This window comes from Pleurodeles waltl, chromosome 1_2, assembly GCF_031143425.1.
Source record: "Pleurodeles waltl isolate 20211129_DDA chromosome 1_2, aPleWal1.hap1.20221129, whole genome shotgun sequence".
NCBI classification, from domain to species: domain Eukaryota; kingdom Metazoa; phylum Chordata; class Amphibia; order Caudata; family Salamandridae; genus Pleurodeles; species Pleurodeles waltl.
Genome location: NC_090437.1, coordinates 630,724,481 through 630,743,485, shown reverse-complemented (window position 1 = coordinate 630,743,485; position 19,005 = coordinate 630,724,481). Strand labels below are relative to the sequence as shown.

Genomic DNA, 19,005 nt, shown 5'->3' with positions numbered 1-19,005 from the left:
TAAAAGAAACGTTACCTACTCAGCTTTTCCTTGTCCTAGTCCTTCTTTCATAAAGATCAAAGAAGATCTGTGGGCATTGTTTTCACCAAGGCATCCCGCCTGGAAAGACAAAGTCTAGCCGCAAATGATGAAGGAATGAATACTGAAAGCCAACACATCTCCATGTCCCTTTGCCAAAGTGAATTTACAAACAAATGAACTACCAAAAAGCAAAACCGGAGTGTCCAGAGGAGCAAGCTCTCAAAAGTGTAGACTGGGCAAGAACCAATCCACACAAGGCAAACAGAGAGCTAAGGAAGTGAAAGCCATGAAAACACCTATGAACAACCAGCTACACGTGGAATGAAGGACAGAAGGCACAATGAGGAAGCAGCTTCAAGACCAGTGATTTCAGCCACAGGGAATCCACCACAGATCATGTACACTAAAGACTACTATGATCCACCACCCAACGGTGTTTGGTGAGAGGAAGCATAACAAGAAGGGCATTTAAAAGTCAAAGGCCAGAGGCCTAGACATCTAGAAACAACAAATACACAGCAAACACAGAGGCAACAATAACCTTCAGACTAAATAAGAAGCTTAGGATCAACTAAAGGACAAGTTAAAACCCAAAATTCACAATGACATCTACGTGCAAGGTAGCATAGCAGCCATAAACCCCTATTGAATGGATAACCAGCATAAAAATGCCAGAGAAATGGGAAGCATGAAACTGATTACCATAAAAAAGGCCACAACTCAATCCATGAAAGATCCAAGTAAATCATCCCAAATTAGTAGAAAATCAGCAGAAAACCTGAAGCAAAGAGCCAAACAGCCCTAACCCGGAGCACGTTCAACCTCATCCCATGGTAAGTGGGAATCACAGAGTAGCCTGCGACCAGATCCAATCAACACATTGCAGGATGGCCAACAGCCTACTAAATGAGCCCCCACAACAGCAGAGGAAGCGTGCCCAGGTAATACCACACAGGGACCACTTGTGAGCTGGACCTTTCTTTTCAGAGTGTTTTACCACACACTTCTCCATACATAATTCAATAATTCAGATCATTGTGTGCTCAGTTTACCAGTCCACATCTGTTTAGCCAATTTTCCTGCTCTTCTGAAACTTGTGATTGGGTTCTTCGATTTGTCTTTTGATTATTTATGATATTGACCTGAAATGGCTATTTGTTTACATATTCCACACTATCACATGTTCCATTCAAGCTCTCAGGAGAATTATTAAAGAAGCACACAGCTTTGTTCCAGTTATTTTTCGGATAACTACACCACAGCTGCATTAGCGGATTGTGTTTCGATATTTCGTATTTTGGATCAGAAAATTATTGCAGGACAGAAACAACTGAAAATGATGAGAAGTTATGGACAAATCAAGTCCCTTAGCATAATGTTTCCCAACAAGATGCAGATGCTAAAAGATACCAGTTTCCAAATCTGCAAAATGTAGAGAATTTTGATCCCTGCAGGGTGAAGATGCATCCATATTAGAAGAGATTGTTCCCGTTTGTTTTCAGGCAAGCTGCAAATTGGCCAGTGGTATTGTTACTTGTGTAAATTAGAATTGACTTAGTATTACCAAAATTGAGCAAAAGGAAAGAGGAGTCGGAGATTGCAGCTGCTCCCACTGAATGATAAGCACAACCTATCTGGTGAGGGGCAAGAGCACAGCCAGCCCTCAACCACACACCTACAAAGCAATACAAGTGGACACAGGCAAACAAGGGTGGGCCATAGAAACCGATAGAGGCCCGCAACCCGCAGACCCTAGAAAGAACGTGCAGGGCACTAAGTGAAAGCCACACAAGGAGTCACCCAAAAGATTGTTGCACGCAGCCCCAAAAAGAGGGGCCACAGAAGGTCATAGAAAAGGCACATCCCTCTCAAGATGCTAGGAAGAAATGAGGAGGACAAAATTAAAGAGAAAATCATCCAAGGTAACACAGGGCCAGCCAGCCCACCAGGATGCATGGGAACAACCACAACAGGACTCATTTGCCTCAGTCCTATGCCCGACAAGAAATGATTGGGACAGCTCACCAGCAACTCCCACAACAGAACAAATAAAGGCGTTTCCGTGAAACAGAGGTGTAATTTCACTCAAAATAGCTGACGTAATGAGCTGCTATAGATAATTGTAGATTGTACATGTAGATGTAGATTGTAGAAGCAGAATAGTTCACAGAGAGAGTACCATTCATGCAGAATGAAGAGGATCAGAAGACATAAGTTGAGTTTTGTGAAAAGGAATTTGTATAGTACTGTGCTGTCTTTAATATGGCCTCACAGTGCTATTGGTTAATTTAAGAAGATGCAGCTGAAGCGTTTCCTTAGGTCCCTCAAGGATGGGGCTTGACACTCGGGAGTGGTGCAAAAGGAAGTCAGTGATTATATGTTTCAGGAGCAAGCGGCATAGAGGCATGGTCCAGTCATCGGTATCTGCATCAGGGTGAAGAGATGATGAAAGCTCCTATTGTGGAGACTAGGGTGGCCCCCTCCAGAGCTTATCAGGCTGACATGGGCATGAGCAAAATAGTGCGCAGAGACTAAGATGTCCGAACAGCTCCACAAGACAGCACTCCAGTCACAATCCTGTTTACACCATGCATGGATCATCAGTGCGTGATCATCTAACAAGAGTGTAACAGACTTAGAAAGTTTTACTCATTAGACTAGTTAGTGGAAAAACACTGCACGAGCACCTAAGGAACATCCGATATCATGAAATTGGTATTCCAGAACTTCTGCTTCCCTTCCAATACTAATACATTCTTAAGCAGGCAATCGCATAATCACTCAATGTCAGATATAATTAATGTCAGCCACGACTGCAGTTAAACTCTTGGCGCTGTCAGACGCCATTCAACCCTATGCGTTTACCGACAGCTCCTCTTCCCTCCGATGAGTATGGCTGCTGCAGCCAGTCGCTCACGGGATACGCAAGCTGAAAGTAAAGCATTTCATTATATCGATGGCCAGGACTGATCTGCGGATGAACCATGGCCGTGTGCGGCTGCTGCAGCGAACAGAATGCAGGAGCATAATCTGTTCGCTCAGACCGAGCAATGTAGCATATTAACTCCATCAGGAGGAACTGCTCCAGATATTTGTGGTGTGTGACAAAGCGAGAAAAGATGGGTTGATGACTTACCATGGCAGACATATAAGATTAGCTGTAGCAACCCAGTTACCAAATGTTTTTTCGACTTTATAGCATTTTATACATATCGAGATATGACTACCAGTTGTTATGTACTCACAAGCCACAAAAGCACCGGCTATCCGCTTACAGGAAAGAAACTGCAATTTGATGTTCGATAAAATGGAGGGACATCCCCTGATCAAATAGTGGATTACAAATGTATACAGAGCATTTACCTTAACAAAAGAAACACAAAATACAGAAATGAAATACTTCAGCTAAACCCCATGTAATTGGCCAACCAAGTATTGACCGTTGCGACAACAGAGTCTGTAGTAGTAAATATTATGTTTCAGCATGATTTAGCTTCAGTCGTTAAATCCCAGGCAAAACAGTAAGGCACTCCATTCAAGTTTCCAAATATTTAGACCTGAGGGTCACATAACATCTTGCTTCGGCAAGTGTTAGACCTGACAGCCTTAGGGTAGTCACCCCTAACTTTTTGCCTGCCTCCCTCCATTTTTTTGGACACTGTTTTTGCTGGTTTATAGACTCTGCGCACTTTACCACTGCTAACCAGTGCTAAAGTGCATATGCTCTCTCCCTTAAAACATGGTAACCTGGAATCATACCTGATTGGACTATTAATTTACTTATAAGTCCCTAGTAAGGTGCACTTTATGTGCATAGGGCTGGTAAATTAAATGCTACTAGTGGGCCTGCAGCACTGGTTGTGCCACCCACTTAAGTAGCCCCTTTTTCCTTGTCTCAGGCCTGCCATTGCAAGGCCTGTGTGTGCAGTTTCACTGCCACCTCGACTTGGCATTTAAAAGTACTTGCCAAGCCTAGAACTCCCCTTTCTCTACATATAAGTCACCCTTAAGGTGTGCCCTAGGTAACCCCTAGGGCAGGGTGCTGTGTAGGTAAAAGGCAGGACATGTACCTGTGTAGTTATATGTCCTGGTAGTGTAAAACTCCTAAATTCGTTTTCACACTACTGAGAGGCCTGCTCCCTTCATAGGCTAACATTAGGGCTGCCCTCATACACTGTTGAAGTGGCAGCTGCTGATCTGAAAGGAGCAGGGAGGTCATATTTAGTATGGCCAGAATGGTAATACAAAGTCCTACTGACTGGTGAAGTCGGATTTAATATTACTATTCTAGAAATGCCACTTTTAGAAAGTAAGCATTTCTTTGCACTTAAATCCTTCTGTGCCTTACAATCCACGTCTGGCTGGGCTTGGTTGACAGCTCCTTGTGCATTCACTCAGACACACCCCAAACACAGGGTACTCAGCCTCACTTGCATACATCTGCATTTTGAATGGGTCTTCCTGGGCTGGGAGGGTGGAGGGTCTGCTCTCACACAAAGGACTGCCACACCCCCTACTGGGACCCTGGCAGACAGGAGTAAACTGAAAGGGGACCTGGTGCACTTCTTAGCCACTCTTTGAAGTCTCCCCCACTTCAAAGGCACATTTGGGTATAAAACAGGGCCTCTGCCCTACCTCATCAGACACTTGCTGGAGAAGAAACCTGAACCAGAAACTACATCCTGCCAAGAAGAACTGCCTGGCTGCTCAAAGGACTCACCTGTCTGCTTTCTACAAAGGACTGCTGCCTTGCTGTTGCCCTGCTGTCTTGCTGAACTCTTGTCTGGCTGTGAAAGTGCTCTCCAAGGGCTTGGATAGAGCTTGCCTCCTGTTCCTTGAAGTCTCAGGACCAAAAAGACTTCTTCCTTTCACTTGGACGCTCCGTGCGCCGAAAATTTCGACGCACAGCTTGTTTTGCGGCGAGAAAAATGCCGCACACCGACGCTGATCGACGCGACGCCCTCGGGACGATCGAGACTTCGACGCACAACCTCGCAAGGACAAAGCCGCCCGACTTTCCAGGAGAAATCGACGCGACGCCTACCGTGAGCGCGAAACTTTGACGCACGGCCTCGCAAGGACAACGCCGCCCGACTTCCAAGGAGAAATCGACGCGACGCCTGCCGTGAGACCAAAATTTCGACGCACGGCCTCGCAAGGACAACGCCGCCCGACTTCCAAGGAGAAATCGACGCGACGCCTACCGTGAGATCGAAACTTCGACGCGCAGCCCCGCAGAACGACGCGCAGCCGGAAAACAAGCAGGAGAATCCACGCACAGACCCGGGACATCTGGTAATCCCCGCGACCCACAAAAAGAGACTGTCTGCGCGCCGGAAAACGACGCCCGACTTCCCCGCGTGGAAAAGAACGACGCAAGTCTGTGTGTGCTGAGGAGAAATCGACGCACCCACCCCTTTTTCCGCGCATCTCTTCTCCTGTGGCCCTCTGAGGAGATTTCCCACCAGAAACCAGGTACTCTGTGCTTGAAAGACACTTTATTGCTTTTTAAAGACTTAAGACACTTTATATCACTTCCCTGTGATATTTCTACAATTTTCCATTGCAACTTTATTCTTTTTGACCTACAATTATCCTGATAAATATTATATATTTTTCTAAACACTGTGTGGTGTATTTTTGTGGTGCTATATGGTGGTATTGTATGATTTATTGCACAAATACTTTACACATTGCCTTCTAAGTTAAGCCTGACTGCTCGTGCCAAGCTACCAGAGGGTGGGCACAGGATAATCTTGGATAGTGTGTGACTTACCCTGACTAGAGTGAGGGCTTTTGCTTGGACAGAGGGTAACCTGACTGCCAACCAAAAACCCCATTTCTAACATTGGTGATCAGCGGTGAGGATAGGACTTGTATTTGTGCAGTGACATACAGTAGCTAAGTATTTCACTACCTACCCACAGTTGAAGGTCAACTTGTTTTTTTCTCTTTTTGAAAATCCGTTTTTTTTCCTGACAATTTTCAAAAACTAAATCCTCACTCAACATGTCTCTGACTGGGTCTCAGACAGGGGACTTTGACCTAGTCCAGTTGGATACATACACGGTCAAACAACTAAGAGGATTCTGCAGGGCATTAAGGGTACCCACCCAAGGGGCCTCCAGAAAGGAGGACTTTCAAGTGGCGCTGAGGGCCTGGGCAGAAGCCCATTTAGAGGATGATGAGGAAGAGGAGCCAGAAAATGGCCCCTCAGAAGGATTTTCACTATCTATGGATGGTGTTACCACTGCAATTGTGCACCCTTCCAGACCAGGGAGCAGTGTCTCCATGCAAAGCCTGACCGCAGAGGAAAGGAGAGAGGAAAGGGAGTTCCAATTGCAAATGGCAAAACTGAAAATTGAGGCGCAACAGGAGGAAAGGAGGGCAGAAAGAGAAGCCAAACAAGCTGAGGCTGAAAGAGCAGCCAAACAGATTGAAGCTGAAAGGACAGCCAAACAGATTCAAGCAGAAGCTGAAAGGGCAGCCAAACAAGCAGAAGCTGAAAGAGCAGCCAAACAAGTGGAAGCTGAAAGAGCTTTGGCTGAAAAGAAACTATTGTTGGCTCATGAACTGAGTCTCAAGGAGCTGGAGATCAAGGCAAGACAGTCTGAATCCAGCAATAATGGTGGCAGCATACAGACAGGACCTGCTGGAGAAAAGAAGGTTCGTATACCCAAAAATGTGGTGCCCAGTTTTGTGGTGGGAGATGACATAGATAAATGGTTAGCTGCTTATGAAGTTGCACTAAGGGCTCATGAGGTTCCTGAAGGGCAATGGGGGGTAGCTATGTGGGGTTATGTGCCGCCATTGGGGAGGGACACACTTCTCACATTGGATCCACCGGATCAAAACACCTACCCACTCCAGAAAGCCACTTTACTTGCCAAGTTTGGGCTGACCCCTGAGGGATACCGTCAGAGGTTCAGGGACAGCACCAAACAAACCACACAAACATGGGTAGATTTCTTTGATTTCTCTAGTAAGGCACTGAATAGATGGGTGCGGGGCAACAAAGTAGCAGATTATAAAGGTTTATATGACTTGATCCTGAGAGAGCATATGCTTAATGTTACTTATACAGATTTGCGCCAGCACCTAGTGGATAGTAAGCTGACTGATCCCAGGAAGCTTGCTGAGGAGGCGGACCTCTGGGTTAGCACCAGAGTGTCCAAAAAGGTACCTGGGGGGGACTCCCACAAAGGTGGTCAGGGTTCCCAACAGAAGAAAGAGGGGGGGAGATAAACTTACAGATAAGGAACTCTCTAAAGGCCCCCAAAAGAATTCCCAGGGAGGGGGTGGCAACCCTTCCTTTTCCAGATTTGGGAAAAAGCCAGGGACATTTGACAAGTCAGGAAAATCTAGCCCCAAATGCATGGAGTGTTACCAATATGGTCACTACAAAGGCGATCCACAGTGCCCCAAGAGGGCACCGTCCACTACCGGACAGGCACCTGGGTTGACTAGTGTAGCACTCGGGGGGGAGATGGACCCAACTAGCTTTGGGGAGCAGGTAGAGATTTCCCTAGTGTCCCTGGGAGAAGGAGAAATGGTGCCCAAGGCCCACATGCCCAGAAATACTTCCAAGTACCGGCAGTGGGTCACCATTGATGGGCAGAGGGTGGAGGCTCTGCGTGACACAGGAGCCAGTATGACTACTATCAAGAGTCAGCTGGTGTCAGCAGAGCAGATAATACCTAATACATTCCACCAGGTCAGAGTAGCTGACAATCGCGAGAGTCACCTACCGGTGGCTCTGGTTCCCTTTGAGTGGGGGGGGGTCTCTGGTACTCTGAAAGTAGCTGTGAGTCCTGCCATGCCTGTAGATTGTCTGTTAGGCAATGACCTTGAGCACACTGCTTGGAAAGAAGTGGAGCTCAGGTCTCACCTGGAGATGTTAGGGTTACCTGAGTGGGTCTGCATGACCACACGGTCCATGGCTGACCGAGAGGGAAGTCAAGGGCATCTGGAGCCTGGAACGATGGCCCAGAGAGCTGCCAGGAGGAGGGACCAGGGGTGCGGGAAACCGGCCCCAGCTGTTCCCACAGTGGCTGACGGGGCTCCTGAGGAGGAGGCTTCCGAGCCAACTGGGGAAGACATTGCCGCCCTAGGTGACTTACCTGAGCTTGCTGGCTGGCAAGTTGAGGGTGGACCCACCAGGGAGGAATTCTGCAAGGCGCAGAAAGAATGTCCCACTCTAGAAGGTTTGAGGAAACAAGCCTCAAACCAGGCAGCCGGCGACGCCTCTGGCGATCACCACCTATATTGGGAGAATGATCTCCTCTACAGTGAGCCTAAGGTTCCGGGCTTTGGGGCAGCACGTGTGCTGGTGGTCCCCCAATGTTACCGAACCTTCCTACTGGGTCTGGCTCACGACATTCCCCTGGCAGGACATTTGGGGCAGGGCAAGACCTTTAACAGGCTTGTCACCCACTTTTATTGGCCCAAAATGAGGACACACTCAGACAAGTTCTGCAGATCCTGTCCTACCTGCCAGGCCAGTGGTAAAGCAGGAAAAAGGGTTAAAACCCCCCTGATTCCACTTCCTGTCGTTGGCACCCCCTTTGAAAGGGTGGGCATCGACATTGTTGGTCCCTTGGACCCCAAAACTGCCTTAGGCAACAGGTTCATCCTGGTTTTGGTGGACCATGCCACCCGTTACCCAGAGGCAATCCCTCTAAGGACAGTAACTGCACCGGTGGTGGCCAGAACCCTGATGGGGATATTTACCCGTGTGGGATTCCCCAAGGAAATAGTGTCTGACAGAGGCACTAACTTCATGTCTGCATACATGAAGTCTCTGTGGGATGCGTGTGGTGTAACTTACAAGTTCACCACACCCTATCACCCCCAGACGAATGGTCTTGTGGAGAGATTCAACAAGACCCTGAAAGGCATGATTGGTGGCCTCCCTGAGGCCATGAGGCGTAAGTGGGACGTCCTCTTACCATGCCTTCTCTTTGCTTATAGAGAGGTCCCCCAGAGAGGGGTAGGGTTCAGTCCCTTTGAACTTCTCTATGGGTACCCTGTCAGGGGACCCTTAAGCATTGTCCAGGAGGGATTGGAGAAAGCTCCAAAGACACCCCCTCAGGATGTGGTCAGCTATATGTTGGCCCTCCGCAACCAGATGACCCGCTTCTGGAAAGAAGCCCAAGATAACCTTGAGGCCAGTCAAGAGGTGATGAAACAATGGTATGACCAGAAGGCCACCCTGGTAGAGTTTCAACCTGGAGACAAAGTGTGGGTAATGGAGCCAGTAGAGCCCAGAGCTCTCCAGGACCGCTGGTCTGGCCCATTTGAAATAAAGGAGCGGAAAGGGGAGGCCACTTACCTAGTGGACCTCAAAACCCCTAGGAATCCCCTAAGGGTGCTCCATGTGAACCGACTAAAAGCTCATTTTGAGAGGTCGGAGATCAACATGCTTCTGGTCACAGATGAAGGAACGGAAGAGGAGAGTGAACCTCTCCCCGACCTCCTCTCTGCCCAAGAAGGTGATGGGTCAGTAAGCGGGGTCATTCTGTCTGACTCCCTGACTCTAAATCAGAAAGGAGACTGTTATGAGCTGTTGGAGCAGTTCTCCCCCCTGTTCTCCCTTACTCCTGGGCTGACCCACCTCTGTGTTCATGATATTGACACAGGTGACAGTCTCCCTGTGAAAAACAAAATTTACAGGTTGTCGGATAAGGTGAAGGCCAGCATCAAGGAGGAGGTCTCCAAGATGTTGACTCTAGGGGTCATTGAGAAATCCAGTAGTCCCTGGGCCAGCCCAGTGGTATTGGTCCCTAAGGCTACTGCCCCAGGTGCGAAGCCAGAACTCCGGTTCTGTGTGGACTACCGGGGTCTCAACTCAGTCACCCGGACTGATGCTCACCCCATCCCCCGAGCTGATGAGCTCGTGGACAGGCTAGGCGCTGCCAAGTTCCTGAGTACGTTTGATCTTACTTCAGGGTACTGGCAGATCGGCCTAACTGAGGGGGCCAAGGAAAGATCCGCATTTTCAACCCCGGATGGCCATTACCAGTTCCGGGTGATGCCGTTTGGGTTGAAAAATGCCCCCGCTACCTTCCAACGGTTGGTTAACGGGGTCCTAGCTGGCAAGGATGCCTTCTGTGCAGCCTACCTGGATGACATAGCTGTCTACAGTTCCAGCTGGGAGGAACACCTGCTTCACCTCAAGGAGGTGCTTCAGGCCCTGCAACAGGCAGGCCTGACCATCAAGGCCAGTAAGTGCCAGATTGGGCAGGGTTCCGTGGTGTACTTAGGACACCTAGTGGGTGGTGGCAAGGTGCAGCCACTCCAGGCCAAGATTTAAACTATCAAGGCCTGGCAACCACCCCGAACACAGACGGAGGTGAGAGCCTTTCTAGGCCTCACGGGATACTACCGCCGATTTGTCAAGGGCTATGGTACCATTGTAACACCCTTGACAGAACTCACTTCCAAGAAGCAACCTAGGTTGGTGAATTGGACAGAGGCTTGTCAGAAAGCCTTTGACGCCCTGAAGGAAGCCATGTGCACGGCCCCCGTACTCATGGCCCCTGACTACTCCCAGGAATTTATCGTGCAGACAGACGCTTCAGAGCATGGCATAGGGGCAGTCCTAGCACAGCTGAATGAGGAGGGCAGAGATCAACCGGTAGTCTTTATTAGCAGAAGGCTATTACCACGGGAACAGAGGTGGAGTGCTATTGAACGAGAAGCTTTTGCTGTGGTCTGGGCACTAAAGAAGCTAAGACCCTACCTGTTTGGGACTCACTTCCGGGTTCAGACAGACCACAGGCCCCTCAGATGGCTCATGCAGATGAGGGGTGAGAATCCAAAACTCTTGAGGTGGTCCATTTCCCTACAGGGGATGGACTTTACGGTGGAACATCGCCCAGGGGTTGACCACGCCAATGCTGATGGTCTCTCCAGGTACTTCCGCCTTAGTGATGAGAGCTCCCAGGAGGTCGGGTAGCTCACCCCACTTTCAGCTGGGGGGGACACATGTTAGACCTGACAGCCTTAGGGTAGTCACCCCTAACTTTTTGCCTGCCTCCCTCCATTTTTTTGGACACTGTTTTTGCTGGTTTATAGACTCTGCGCACTTTACCACTGCTAACCAGTGCTAAAGTGCATATGCTCTCTCCCTTAAAACATGGTAACCTGGAATCATACCTGATTGGACTATTAATTTACTTATAAGTCCCTAGTAAGGTGCACTTTATGTGCATAGGGCTGGTAAATTAAATGCTACTAGTGGGCCTGCAGCACTGGTTGTGCCACCCACTTAAGTAGCCCCTTTTTCCTTGTCTCAGGCCTGCCATTGCAAGGCCTGTGTGTGCAGTTTCACTGCCACCTCGACTTGGCATTTAAAAGTACTTGCCAAGCCTAGAACTCCCCTTTCTCTACATATAAGTCACCCTTAAGGTGTGCCCTAGGTAACCCCTAGGGCAGGGTGCTGTGTAGGTAAAAGGCAGGACATGTACCTGTGTAGTTATATGTCCTGGTAGTGTAAAACTCCTAAATTCGTTTTCACACTACTGAGAGGCCTGCTCCCTTCATAGGCTAACATTAGGGCTGCCCTCATACACTGTTGAAGTGGCAGCTGCTGATCTGAAAGGAGCAGGGAGGTCATATTTAGTATGGCCAGAATGGTAATACAAAGTCCTACTGACTGGTGAAGTCGGATTTAATATTACTATTCTAGAAATGCCACTTTTAGAAAGTAAGCATTTCTTTGCACTTAAATCCTTCTGTGCCTTACAATCCACGTCTGGCTGGGCTTGGTTGACAGCTCCTTGTGCATTCACTCAGACACACCCCAAACACAGGGTACTCAGCCTCACTTGCATACATCTGCATTTTGAATGGGTCTTCCTGGGCTGGGAGGGTGGAGGGTCTGCTCTCACACAAAGGACTGCCACACCCCCTACTGGGACCCTGGCAGACAGGAGTAAACTGAAAGGGGACCTGGTGCACTTCTTAGCCACTCTTTGAAGTCTCCCCCACTTCAAAGGCACATTTGGGTATAAAACAGGGCCTCTGCCCTACCTCATCAGACACTTGCTGGAGAAGAAACCTGAACCAGAAACTACATCCTGCCAAGAAGAACTGCCTGGCTGCTCAAAGGACTCACCTGTCTGCTTTCTACAAAGGACTGCTGCCTTGCTGTTGCCCTGCTGTCTTGCTGAACTCTTGTCTGGCTGTGAAAGTGCTCTCCAAGGGCTTGGATAGAGCTTGCCTCCTGTTCCTTGAAGTCTCAGGACCAAAAAGACTTCTTCCTTTCACTTGGACGCTCCGTGCGCCGAAAATTTCGACGCACAGCTTGTTTCGCGGCGAGAAAAACGCCGCACACCGACGCTGATCGACGCGACGCCCTCGGGACGATCGAGACTTCGACGCACAACCTCGCAAGGACAAAGCCGCCCGACTTTCCAGGAGAAATCGACGCGACGCCTACCGTGAGTGCGAAACTTTGACGCACGGCCTCGCAAGGACAACGCCGCCCGACTTCCAAGGAGAAATCGACGCGACGCCTGCCGTGAGACCAAAATTTCGACGCACGGCCTCGCAAGGACAACGCCGCCCGACTTCCAAGGAGAAATCGACGCGACGCCTACCGTGAGATCGAAACTTCGATGCGCAGAACGACGCGCAGCCGGAAAACAAGCAGGAGAATCCACGCACAGACCCGGGACATCTGGTAATCCCCGCGACCCACAAAAAGAGACTGTCTGCGCGCCGGAAAACGACGCCCGACTTCCCCGCGTGGAAAAGAACGACGCAAGCCTGTGTGTGCTGAGGAGAAATCGACGCACCCACCCCTTTTTCCGCGCATCTCTTCTCCTGTGGCCCTCTGAGGAGATTTCCCACCAGAAACCAGGTACTCTGTGCTTGAAAGACACTTTATTGCTTTTTAAAGACTTAAGACACTTTATATCACTTCCCTGTGATATTTCTACAATTTTCCATTGCAACTTTATTCTTTTTGACCTACAATTATCCTGATAAATATTATATATTTTTCTAAACACTGTGTGGTGTATTTTTGTGGTGCTATATGGTGGTATTGTATGATTTATTGCACAAATACTTTACACATTGCCTTCTAAGTTAAGCCTGACTGCTCGTGCCAAGCTACCAGAGGGTGGGCACAGGATAATCTTGGATAGTGTGTGACTTACCCTGACTAGAGTGAGGGCTTTTGCTTGGACAGAGGGTAACCTGACTGCCAACCAAAAACCCCATTTCTAACAGCAAGCATAACTCGTTAAGATTAGACTAAGAATAATGACAACAAAATCCTACATTGACGATTCCCCTCTTGTTGATACCTACCCAGCCATAATTGTATATTGCACATGCTTTCTCCCATGAATGCCTCATGGTGATGCCTTGGGGTGCCTCTGGAGGAGGATGAGCGTCAGTGGGAACCCATACAAAAATAAACCTCCTGGACCCCCTGACAAACTTCACTCGCCCACCTCACCCTAACACTAGCTGTATAAAATGTCTGATTCTACCACCTTCCCTCTGCACTTCCTACCCCCTCCTTGTAGAAGAGTATACTCCTGCTTTTGACAGGAAGGAACAAAGAAAAAATGCTTGGCTGTCGCCAGACTGGAAACCAGATGTGTGACCACTAGCAAAAATGTTTTTACCAGCCCCACACTGTGGGAAGCGGCGAATAAACTAGTCCCACAAGGCCATGGTTGGATCATGTCAGCATATCCTGCTCTGAGAGCAGCCTACTGTGGAAATGCCAGAGCGCCAGAATGGCCCACCTGGCCCTGGTCATGGCTCTGTGCAGAAAGACTCTGCTGAGCGTCACAGCAAGCTACTGTCTCCTGTTGATCTACGTTGGCACTAGAGGGACCCATCCCACATCAGATAATGGCGCAGTGGTACAACCAGTGCTTCCCTAAAGTCTACATGGACTAGAGGATGCAGGGGGGTCATCAGATCACAATCTAGTGGTCCATTACAATCCTAGGGTTACTGGTGACCCCATATAAGATAGGGGAAGCCAAGGGAGGCAGTCACATCCCAGCAAAGGCACAGCAGTGATAAACACGTTTCACTAGTATCATCCTTAGCTTCGAGTAACAAGGACTAGAACCCTGTCTTCTTTTCGAGCCATACACATCAACACAATGGCTACTAAACTCTGAACTAGAAATAAATCATTTTGTTATCACAAACCAGAAAAGTTGCAGCATCTGGACTGGGTGCCTGTGATGGGCAGGCAGTATTAGAAGGTCTAAATCATGATACTTGTGGATACAAGAGACCTGAGATGGTCCGGAAAAGAGCATGACAGAAACATTTTCTTGGGGTTCGAGTGATGTTGTTCCTTGACTGTCACTATGTTGTCGAGGAAGCATGGTGACTATTTTTTAAGTAATTAAGACTAGGATGCACAGTGGCTTGCCTATCATAGTATTCAGTTTTACATATCTTTTTAGTGAACTATCTTTTTTTCACATCATTGTTGCAACAGTCTGATTCTTTAAAATAATACCACCAGCCTATTTTATCTTACTACAATGCTGCTCTCCTAATGATGAGGTATTGTGTGTTCCACAATGAACAAACCATAGTGATCGAGACCTCTACACACCACAATCAGAACAATAACTTCTGGAAGGTTCGCAATATGAAGCTTCGGTGTTGAAACCTTGTAAATGGAGAAAAGATGAAAAGGAGGTAAAGATCCACATTTTTAAAGGTTCCACAGTCTCGCTGCAAAACACACTTTTTGTGGTTTTAGCAAGAACGTACAGAGACCTTACAGCCCATCCATTGCTTACCGTTGGTTTGCTTTATGGTCACTCTCATTTGCTTGGCTCTTATTCATTGGATTGCATTGGCTTGCCTTCCTTTTCCTGTGTTTTTCCATCCCCTGGAGTATAGCCCCATAACCATTCTTTTGACTGGCTGACTTATATCCATCCACTGCTCATGTTCGGGAAACTTTTTTTTTCATTTCAGTGAAGCACTCCATGAGGATGCATGGGTTTCCCAGCTCTCTCTTCCTCTGCTTCTCCCCCATGCTTCATATTGCTCTTTACCTCATGTGCTGTTCATTCTCTCTCTTGTGTGGATCCCCCCTGCCAAACTCCCCCACACTCAATGTTGCTTCTCCCACATGTGCTTCTCTGTTCTCTGTCTGTTGCGCTGTTGCTTATGTGCTGCTTTTTACCTTTTCCCCTCACCTGGATTTATTTTTATTGTATTGATACCCCAACCCTCTCCTCTGTTGCTCCTACACTCCCCAATCCTATTTTAATATATTTTTGGCACTACTCCAATTTCGTGTTTTTTATTTACCTATCCATGTTAAATGGGTAAATAAAAAAAATGGTGCCCACGTCTTTCTGTAGACGTATGCACGAGTGGTGAAGCATGCACAAGCTTGTGTGGTGATGCATGCACATGTCATCACATGTTCGTACATTTATGAGATGATGCAGCCGCCAGTAGTGGCCACATAATCACACCATTTTTTTTCTTTTGAGCGACGCTGCAGAACATTGGCAAAAAAGGCTGCTAAAAAAAGCATTGCTAAAAGGTATTAACAATACCAATAAGTCCCAAACTGTCTTTGCCAATGTTATGTTTTACTGACGTTCTCCATTGGAAATGGGAGACACTACAAGACAATCATCTGGCGGGTGCATGGCAGTTGCAACATATAAACATTTTCTATACTGACTGCAGATTCTTAAGCAGGCCTGCCCTTTATTTCGAAGTACTAGCAAGTGCAACCTTCGCCTGCTTGGCAGAAACAAACAGTACGATATTTATTCCAACAAGAGTTTACATTCTTTGAACAGTTGTTTGAATTTATTCTACTCATATTGTGCTCGCGAACCTGAACTGCTTTACATTTTTTTAACTTGTTCTCAGTCCTAACAGTTTAAAGGTACACATGCAAAAGTCCGCAGATACCAGGAAAGTTGAAGGATGCATGATTTGCAATTAGCAATTCCTACCTTCTTGACTTCATATTTAATGGCCAACTTGACCCGACTAAGTAAGGCCCTGTGCCTGGGGGATTCCACCGGCTCTGTGTCCACATCGCCGTTGAGGATGGCGACGACTTCTTCAGAATCTCGGCAAAGATCCAGGACGCCGACCACGAAGTCCTTACACTGCATAGATAGCTTGCGGTAGTCGTTCTGAGAAAGAGAATGCAGGGAAGATCATCAACAGAGACTTCTGCAGAAAGTTTCCTCCCTTTTATTATTATTTTATTCCATAAATGCAGTATGGAGAGCATCGTTTGTATTTAGAAACAACAGATAAATAATATGACCATGAATGTTTTCCATCACATCTGCAGCATCTGCAGGCTGACCTTCAATCACGTTGCCCTTATCTTTCTAGAAGTTCTCTCCCTCATTAACCGTTGCAGTGGTTATCTAGGCTTTATGGCCTAAACAATGACCATCCTCCAGAAAGTACCAAACTATGCCACATGGCCTTAGACTTAGGTAAAACTGTTCAAGGACGTCATGCTTGATAGTCAAATAGAGGGTACACATAAAAACAGCCTCCTTGCTATGCAAGACTCAGGAAGGCCTCAATACAGACTAATTAATGAAGCTGATGCTTCTTTCCCAGCAGATCAGTTGCCAGAGGCTATCCCCTCAAAACTGTCTTGTCATGTGCCAAGTATTACCCGAACCCTGCTGCCTTGAAAAGGACTTCGAACATACTGGAAGATCTTGAACCCTGAACTCTTCTGCATATGGGCAAGACTGGATATAACTCTTTTTTGTCTAGATGTCATTGTCCTCCCCCGCTCCCAGTGCATACTCCTCATTTGTGAATCTCTGAAGCAGTCACCGGTCCATTCATGCAATCATGTTTTTAAGGTTTAACCAACAAATCCTTTTGAGTTGGGTAAAGCTAATTCCTGTTACGAATGCCGTCAACAGCTGTTTTTGTTTGTCTATACTTTATTGAGTGTTTAAGTTATAGTTTCTTAATCTCATAACACATTAACTTATTTTAATAAAAACTTCAGAAAGTCTCTGAAACAACCACAGCTGAAGTGAGGGTATGGAGATGGAAAGAACTCGAAACCCCTTCGAAATTGCTAATAAACTTAGCTACTCAAACTATACCTGCTCAAAATATCTCTCATGATATTACTGCCAAATATTGCTTTCAAACATATCCGTTCATCAGGTGTGGAATTTGAATTATTAACTCAAATGGAACAATATTTTTGTACCTGATATTTAGAATACAAAATTTGTGCCAGAAATATTTGTCAAAATATGTTTAGGCCACACTATTTTGGCACAGTTGGGTGAATGGGCTTAAGTCAACAACTTTTGTGGAAACAATAAATAGCCCATGCATTATGATATCTAGATTTGATACATGAATCATAAGGCAATATATACATGATGAGTTGAACGTTGTAAAGTACTAGATGTGATACATGAATCACAAGGCAATATATGTGATGAGCCGAAATTTGTAAACTAGGCATATGTAAGCATGACCCATTCCTTGCTTACTTTATGTGTTTATGTATATCCCATTGTGAATGAGCCTTCCAGTGTCCTGTTCGCAGAGGCGGTCTGACGGGATAGTCAGGTGAAACAAGCAGTGTCATGGTTAGGTGACAGAACCTCCTATAATAATCCATGCAGTCCTCCTCGCTAAGGAGACAAGGAATTGAACGTACTGATGAACAACACAGTCCACAGAATCCCTCCTGAAGTAAAGTGGAGATTTGAGGTATAAGGAATAGAGAGAGAAAACGCAGGAGGGACCTTTTGCCTGTCATATCCTTGTGCTTCATCAATGGGATATGTCACTTTCTGTTGGGCTGTTCGTGGGAGGATCTATCTGTATGAAGTATTCAAGAAATAACAATCGAATACAGGGTTGGGTAAATGAGGAACTGTCAGCAGCTCCCTTCCCAGTCGGAGATAGCATACCTGATGCTCCAATGGGAACAGCCATTAACAACCCCTAATATGTACCAGGAAGACCTCCCAAGTTCAGGAGCACAAGAACACTAAAGATGAAGAGGCAGCAGTGAAGGTAGTTACAGGAATCTTTCGGTAAGGTAAGTTGTGCAGAAGAGCTGTGGAAGTGAGTTAACTGACAACATGGGTGGACACATGTGCTGCATCCATTAGGCAAAGCAATGCCACAAAGGTCAAGCAATATGAGGACATTCTGTCATTGGCCAAGTAATGTGCTGTCATCCATCATTCACCAGCCACTTTCATCATAAACAAATCAGTGCCATCATATGCCAAGTAATGGCACAATATGCTCAGTAGTGCAGTGACACACTCAAAAGTACCATTCATACTATGGCAAGCAATTCTATTGCATATTAATGTCAATACATTTCAAAATATGCTCAATAATGCTATGATATGCCCAATAATGAAATGACATATCCAGTGCAGCCATGCATTAAAGACAAAGCAATGAAGTCATATGCCAATCAAAGCCACTGTAAGTCCAGTAGAAGTATGCTACACCAATTAATACCATGCTCTGCACATCACTTCATCTATCAAATGCCAACCTATGCCATTGTTGTCAATGGCCCCTTATTTCCAGTACTGCAATCATAAGCCCATACACTCAAATGTGCACAGTATGGACATTTGGTGCGCAGAAAGACAGGCACAGCAACATGTACTTTGGCAGACAGGTTTGTAAACTCTCTCTCTCTCTTTTCTTCTGAAACCACACAGTACCAATGTTACCTTATCTGTAATCATCATTGCCTGGGGTAGTGAATTTTGACCTCTGAACCATGACACATCAGAGAACCAACTGGGATCCTTGTTGCCAACCTCCCTAACAAGGAGTGAGGACAAAATGAGACCAGTTGCAGAGAACTTTCCTAGGCCAAAGTAACTGATGCTCACCACCTAGTCATGTGTACGGAAACCGAGATTTCCAAGGAGTTTTGTGTCTCAAAGGAGTACCATTGTTGACAGGCTTCTGATTGCATCT

The 19,005-nt window shown here is 46.8% G+C and overlaps 1 protein-coding gene across 1 annotated transcript in view; it reads right to left on the bottom strand.

The window, feature by feature from the left end:
• Positions 1 to 19,005, bottom strand: part of TRPC3 (transient receptor potential cation channel subfamily C member 3) — a 490,138-nt gene that overhangs the window by 342,180 nt on the left and 128,953 nt on the right. Inside the window, exon 3 of the mRNA XM_069242530.1 lies at positions 15,999 to 16,184. Coding sequence (XP_069098631.1) covers positions 15,999 to 16,184 — 186 coding nt within the window. The remainder of the gene's footprint in view (positions 1 to 15,998; positions 16,185 to 19,005) is intronic.